The sequence below is a fragment of the Corvus brachyrhynchos genome, unplaced genomic scaffold (genome assembly GCF_000691975.1).
Source record: "Corvus brachyrhynchos isolate BGI_N302 unplaced genomic scaffold, ASM69197v1 scaffold139, whole genome shotgun sequence".
Classification (NCBI taxonomy): Eukaryota; Metazoa; Chordata; class Aves; order Passeriformes; family Corvidae; genus Corvus; species Corvus brachyrhynchos.
In genome coordinates, this window is record NW_008246062.1 from 780,254 (window position 1) to 787,201 (window position 6,948).

A 6,948-nucleotide genomic window follows, 5' to 3' on the forward strand; every position below is an offset into this window, starting at 1 on the left:
AAAACAAGCCAATTAAATTAATTACCACTAAAAGCGTCTCACCTGATTAGTTCCTTGCACAGTTAATTGTGTTAACAACACCAGACATGTGTTTATTTATTTGTCACCCTCTCTCCTGGGACCAGTGGCCCCAGCAGTGTCCAACTGGGTTTCTCAGCTGCCCAGTACTCAGGGGGCTGTGAGTCTCCAGCAAGTGGGAACACAGTAATAGAAAACAGCAGGATTTGGGCTCTAATGCTGAGCAATTCCCACGGGTCCCTGAGTGGATTGACAGGGATTACTATTAGCGAGCTGCTTAGTAGACGGAAGAGCCATTGCAAAATCACGGTGATGCCACAGCTGCAGAGGAGGTGGCTGGAGGCTGCAAACCTCTCCCCACTCCCCGTTTCCTGCAGACCCGGGCTGCAGCCCTCTGTGCACTGGCACAGCCTGGGACCTCTCCGTAGATGGGATCTGGTGAGCACATGCCCAAGCAAAGGAGCTGCACAGCCTCCCTCTGCTGCTGCCTGCACCAGATCCAGCTCCTGCCTTTTCCGTCTCTGAACTAGCTGTGAACACCTCCTGACCAGACAATGCAGCTAAAAAGCCCCTGACTCATTTGCTAGGCAGCAGCAGTGGCCATTTTGCCTGTCATACTCCCAACCCCCACACCTGCTCACTTGCCCTGTGCTGACTGCTTCCCCTCACCTGCTTCTCATATCACCTACCAGCTCCTTCCAGCACCCCTTCTTGTTGGCCGACACGCCAGGATCCATCCCACATGACCCTAAATGAGTTGGACACTGAACAACATTGCTAAAATTCAAATCCGTCCTCTAGGTGCAGTGAACCCCTCATGCCTTATTTTCAGGGCTTACACAGACCCTCCTGTGACCCTCTGTCCCTGGACCATGGCCTAGGATGGAAACACCACCCTGGCTCTGATGCAAGGTGCAGAAGGTGAGATAAGGAGTAGAGGAAGGCTCTGCTGTGTCTTCCAAACCTGGGAACATAACACCCACCTACAAACACCATGACACATCCCTGGATGGTGGAGCTCCCAGCTGGTGCATCACAGTTACCATCCTGCAGCCGGCTAAGCCGGCTGGTGCTCCCAGACACCCACGGCTGCCAGTTGGATACGCTGTGCTGCAAAACACACAGTTGCTATCAGCTGTACAAACACAGCAGCCCTCAAAACACACAGCTGCTATCAGCTCTCAGCATCATGTGAAATATAGCACAACTCTTATCTCCCACGCTGAGGCCTGTGAATCGGCACATCCCGCGTAGAATGCAAAATGCTGAGGGACAAGCAGCTGTCCTCCAGCGCGCCTGTGCAAACCCAGGGATCACCAACACCTTTTGGTTGCTCCTCTGAAACAACCACACTGCCGTAATGCCAGCCAGGGCTTGTCCTTGCTGACTGCAATCCTCTTTGACTGCATTTTCCATCTACAGAGATGGTTTCTGTGGCACAAGGCTGGATGGAGAAGCTACATCCCTTCTCAAATTATTCCTGAGGCACCATTTAATTTACTGGCTTTGATCCAAGGCTTGGGGCAGAGTGGCTGATTCCAGCAGGGATTAGTATGCCATGAGGACCTCATATGGTGGTGTGCAGCTGACAACCCTATGTATGGAAAGTAGAGGGGTTGGCATGGCAGGAGAGGGGGCTGTGAGGAGTCAATATGGGAGCAGAAACTGCCCCCCTCCACGTGACATGCTGGGGTACTCACTTCCCACCTTCAGGTAGGTCTGGTATTTGAGGTGCCAGGAGGAGCCCTCATAGCAGGAATACTGGCCACTCTGTGACAGGTCGACATTCTTCAGGATCAGGTAGGACCCATTCAGGTGGGACTCATCGATGTCAGTGCCGTTGGCTGTCCAGGTCACGGCTGCATCCCAGTCCATGGAGCCACACTTCATGGTCACGTCCGCACCTACGCGCTCGTACTGGGTGTGGCTGTCTGTGGGAAGGAAGAGGAGAAAAACAGGTGAGCTCAGAGCCTCTCAGCACAGCTGCCTTGGAAATAAGATATTACCATCCCATCCATTAAGTAAGAGAAGGATTGAGGCATGGACTGACACTGTTGTTGGCCAGGGAAGTCCAAGTTCTTCTCCTGTCCCCAGTCATGATTTATTTTAGGCTAGAGTGGACAAGTGATCAAATACCAGGGGATCAGTATTCGTGGACCACCTTCACCCACAGGATGGTTTCCTCTCACCTTTGCTATGGAGAACACATGTCAGGGGTGCAAGTATGGCTCACCAGCCAAACACCTCACAGCACAGCCAGGCACACAACACATTGCCAATCCTGTATCTAGGTGACTTGCTGCAGGACAAAAATCAAACACACGCATCAGAAACTCCCATCAGAGATACAACAGAGCCCCAGGACTTGCCACCAGCAAACTCCACGTATTTACTAGCACAGATGGGAAGCAGGTAACTCTCCCTGCAATTCCCTATCCAGGAAAGCAGATAGGAGGATTGCAACCTAACCATGCTGTGGAAAGGCACAGCTGCTTGGTGCATGCAGTGCTGTTTGTCTCTCTGTCTGGGTTTTCTTTTCTTTCCACAATAACATGATGCCTTGCTGAGCTGTTTGATGTAGCAGCTCACGAGTGGGGCAACACAGCTCATTGGGCACCAGCTGCCTAATTGAATTTTGTCAGGTTTCTGGACAGGAGCTGGAGCTGACATTCATTAATGATCCTTAGCAACTGAATATTTCCCGTGTTGCTACACTTGGCTGTGCTGAGCTGCATGTGGCAAGGATAAAACCATGTGAGTGTGTGTGCGTGACACAGGGTGAAGCAGCATGGGAGGATGAATGGGGATGAGGTTCCTTCAAGGCTTCATCAAACCTTTGTGCACAGACAAGGGTGGTTCAGTTCTCAAAATTCTCTTGGGCTTCAAAACCACGTTTGACAAAGTGCCTTCCAAGGAAACTAAGCAGCCCTGACACATGGGGAAAGTCCTTGCGAAGATTTATAGCAGCTAAAGTCACGAGACCAAAGCTATCAAATATAGCAGTAGAAGATGTCACTGCTGAAATGACATCTCAAACCCAAAATGGAAAGCACCGTAACCCGAAAGCCATGAACAAACCTGTCCCCCTGCTGTTTAGGAGCACAGCACCACTGGAAGCAGGGCAGAGGAAGGAAACTGGAACAGCTAAGGTTGGAAACAGATCCCATGTAAGGATGGTTTAGTAGACTCAAACCTTTCACCCATAAAAGGAGGCAACCAAGCAAAGATGTGACAGACACCTTAGCAATGACGAGTGACATGAAGAGGACAAATAGAGAAGGACAGCTTGCTCTTTCTCCTAATAAAATAAGGGGGAGCAAAACAAGCAAAAGAAAGTGGTCTTTTTTTGCACAAATTGTGATTAAATTACAGAAATCTATGTCCCTCAGATGCTGTTGATGTCAGCACTGAAGGCGAGAACAGTGAGTAAATGAATCCATAGCACAAGACACGACCTAAAACACTGAGCTGCCCAGTGAGCCTTGGGAGACTGCAAGCAGCTGATGGTGGAGACAGATGGGAGAAGTACCTCCAAGGCTTCTCCTCTCTTTTCTCCCTCTCCAGATGTCAGCTCTTGGGTCCCATTAATAGGTGGAACCACATGGGCACGATCCAGCTGTTCCTTGTGTCTAAGCCCACATCCTGATCCCATCTGCAAAGCTGGCTCTGGATGTGTGCCTGGCAGGTCTCAGCCCTCCTGCAGATGGTCTGTCAGGACACCTGCTCCTGAGAGGAATAGAGCAACTTTGGGGATGTTATCCCTGCTGGGAAAGGGGGTGCTAAGGACAGGGGCAGACTGGTTTGTAGTGAGTAAGATGCTGATGGAATGCCTCAGGACCATTTGTGACATTAGCCAAGGATGGAGACCTTTGGGAAACTGTGCTGATCAGAAAAGTGTATTTCAAGGGTCTTTAAAAAGCTGGGAGCATTTACTGAAAGGCAGAAAGAGGGAAGAACATCTAAGATGAAGCATCTGTGTGAGGAGGGGTAGCTGGAATAGGAGCAGATAGACAGATAGGCAGAAGTGGAAGGAGACAGTGGGTGGATGGATGGATGGATGGATGGATGGATGGATGGATGGATGGATGGATGGATGGATGTGTGTAACCACAGACAGATGGACAGCAGGCTGGATGGGCACAGATGGGATGGAGGGAAGGAGGGATGGAAGGACAATGAATGGGAGCGGTGCTGGGTGGATGGCTGGCTATTTGAATGGCTCTGGAGGTGGATGGATGGTTGGATGATGAATGGATGGACACACAGATGACTAGGCACATGTGTGGATGGACAAATACAGATATCAGAGTTTCAGTAAGAATTCAATCATTTTACTGATGTTCTCCTCTAGTTTCTTTTATTGCATAAGGTAAAGAGGTTTTGTCTTCCCATTTCCTGCTGGCTCACATGTGACCATTGACAATCTTGTCCTTACACTGGGAGTCCTGCTTGGCATAGACACTGAAGACATTGCACCACCCACCAGCCTGGCATGGAGAAAGGCTCGGTGCAGTGATGGACCCACAGACCTGTCCCCTTCACCTGGCTCCTGCCTACCTGATGCCTATTCCCAAAGGATTGAGATGGGGGAAAGCTCTGGGATGCTCATCTCTACCTCTCAGGACTGTGGCTGAGAGCTTGTCTGTAACTAGTGGCTGAAGGACTAAGTTGGGAAGGAAAAAAGTCACCTTGAGTTATTTCCTGTTTGTCCTTAAAATGGTGCAAACACACCGGCATTCATCCAGAAGGGCTGAGGGAGCCATTCCTGGAAGACAGGTCTTTGAAAGTGATGCTCCTTTCCAAGGCAATGATTTAAGGTTCCTGATGAAGGAGAAACCCTAAACACAGCTTCAGAGGAGGCATTCCTCCCAGCAGAGTTTGCTGATGATCTTACTGGAGCAGAGACAGGTCCTCATGTCCTCCCTTGTTCCATGCCAGACGTGGGAGTCCCACCCAACCACAGTGATGTGCACATGTGTGGCAGCCCCTTTGGGAAGGGGCACCATGGGGACAGCTCCCCTGGAATGCTGGAGCAGTCCTGTCCTGCATTGAGAACACCAGTTCTGCTTTAGGATGGGGATGGGCAGGGGTGACCAGAGCTCTACAGGGACCCTCCACTTGCTGCAGGCTGGGAATGGGCCGGAGCCCCTCCAGCCCACTCAGAGCTCCACTGCTCCCTTGAACAGGGAGGAAAGGGTGGTTTGTCCACACTCCTGGTCACTGGTTACACATGGGATCAGTGACCACAATGGTGCCTGTGCTGCAGGGCCAGCCCTTTTGCATGGACATCAGCTGGTGACATGGATGGTTGAGGGCTGCAGCTTGGAAGATTTGAGCTGGACATGGGCAATAATCTTTTCTCCTGGAGAGTAACAGGGTACTGGGACAGGTACCCACAGAGAGGGAGGATCCTCATCCATGGGGTTTGTCAGGGCTCTGTTGACAAAGGCATGGCTGATCTGGTCTTCTGCTGAGGACAGACCTTTTCCAAGTGGAACACTGGACTAGACACTTCCAAAGGTTCCTTCCCAGCAACACAGACGTGATCAGTGGCTAGAATTGACACCTCAAGATGCTGTCCTATCCCTACACCACCCTGCTTCTCCAAAGTGTGCTGCCTTTTGTGGTGGCTGGTTAGCCTGCGGTATAACAGACAGAGTGCTCGGTAAGACAGTCCCTATTACAGAGAGCTCTGTAGGTCAGGGTGAGAAAAGAAGCCTCTCCTAGGATGCTTTGTTCTGTTACGGTAATCTACCCCCGTTCTGCTTCCCCAGTTGGCTGTTGGCCACTCCGCCCCCTTGCTACCATGTGTGTTCCATGCCATAGAAAGTTCTCCACTCCAGGTTGCCCCCATTGGCCTCTGCCCCTCCCCACTCCCCCAGAGCTCCCCCACTGGTCCCCATTCCCTAGTCCCGCCTTTGTACCGCCCCCGTGCCCTCACACCATTGGTTCCTGGTGCTAGCCCCACTCCTGTACTTAGACCTGAGTTCTGTATTGTTCTGGGTCTCTTGCCTCTGGAACCCTTCACAGTGTAGAAGCAGCAAGCTGCTCCTGTGGAAGTCTATGCGAAGACCCTTCTTGTATCTTTGCTGCCGACTTATATTACTGAAGCTATCCGTGCGTTTGTGCGTGCGCGCGTGTGTGAGCGTATGCAGCTGATCCTGCTGAGCGGCTTCGCTTTGGAGACACCTTTAAGAGATCGCTACACCCCGCGCTTGGGCACAGAAGCCACAGAGCCAGAGCGATAGCCATAGCCTTTTGGGTCAAGTGACATCACGAGGCTGTGATGTCATCATAGAGGGGCTATGTTGCTGCACCCAACCAGCAACATGCCTCTCAGCATCCAAGCCTGCCAAGGGCCACATCCCCTGTCAGGCACAACATGGCTTATGACTTGAAGTCCCAGACCTAGAAAGGAGCCAATCATGATGCATAATGGGGGCAGAAATTACATCTTACCCACAGCTCTGCAAAACTGCAGTGGGGGGAAGATGGGAGCCAGTTGTGGGATAAACACACACAGCTTCCAGCAATGAACCTGGGGCAGCTTGGTGAAATGAGCTGTGACCTGCTTTGCTGCACTAAGAATGATGAGTGACAGCTGGATAGGTCCTGCAAGTGCAACAGGGACCAACGGGACAGCAGTCCAGCAGAGAGATGTGGAGGGAAGATGAGACAAAGCAGCTGAGATGTGGGGCCCATGAAAACATATTTGATGCTTTCCAAACCCATCCATCTGGAAATCCAATAGAAACCTCTTCCTCATTTTCCTCCTTAATGAATCCTGACCTACATCAAGGGCAACAGCATAGGGAAATCCTGGTAAAAGCTGAGGACTGCCCTGGCATGCACTGTGCTAAAAAGGAGCAGAACTCCTCTTGGGACCTTCCATCTCCACTCCTCTGCCTGTGCCCCAGCACAGGCTCCCAC

At 51.3% G+C, this 6,948-nt stretch overlaps 1 protein-coding gene across 5 annotated transcripts in view; it reads right to left on the reverse strand.

Moving 5' to 3' along the window:
- Positions 1 to 6,948, reverse strand: part of CNTFR (ciliary neurotrophic factor receptor) — a 198,194-nt gene that overhangs the window by 53,582 nt on the left and 137,664 nt on the right. For all 5 annotated transcript variants that reach the window (XM_017746643.1, XM_017746646.1, XM_017746644.1 and 2 more), the window contains one exon: positions 1,719 to 1,949. In XM_017746643.1, coding sequence (XP_017602132.1) covers positions 1,719 to 1,949 — 231 coding nt within the window. The remainder of the gene's footprint in view (positions 1 to 1,718; positions 1,950 to 6,948) is intronic.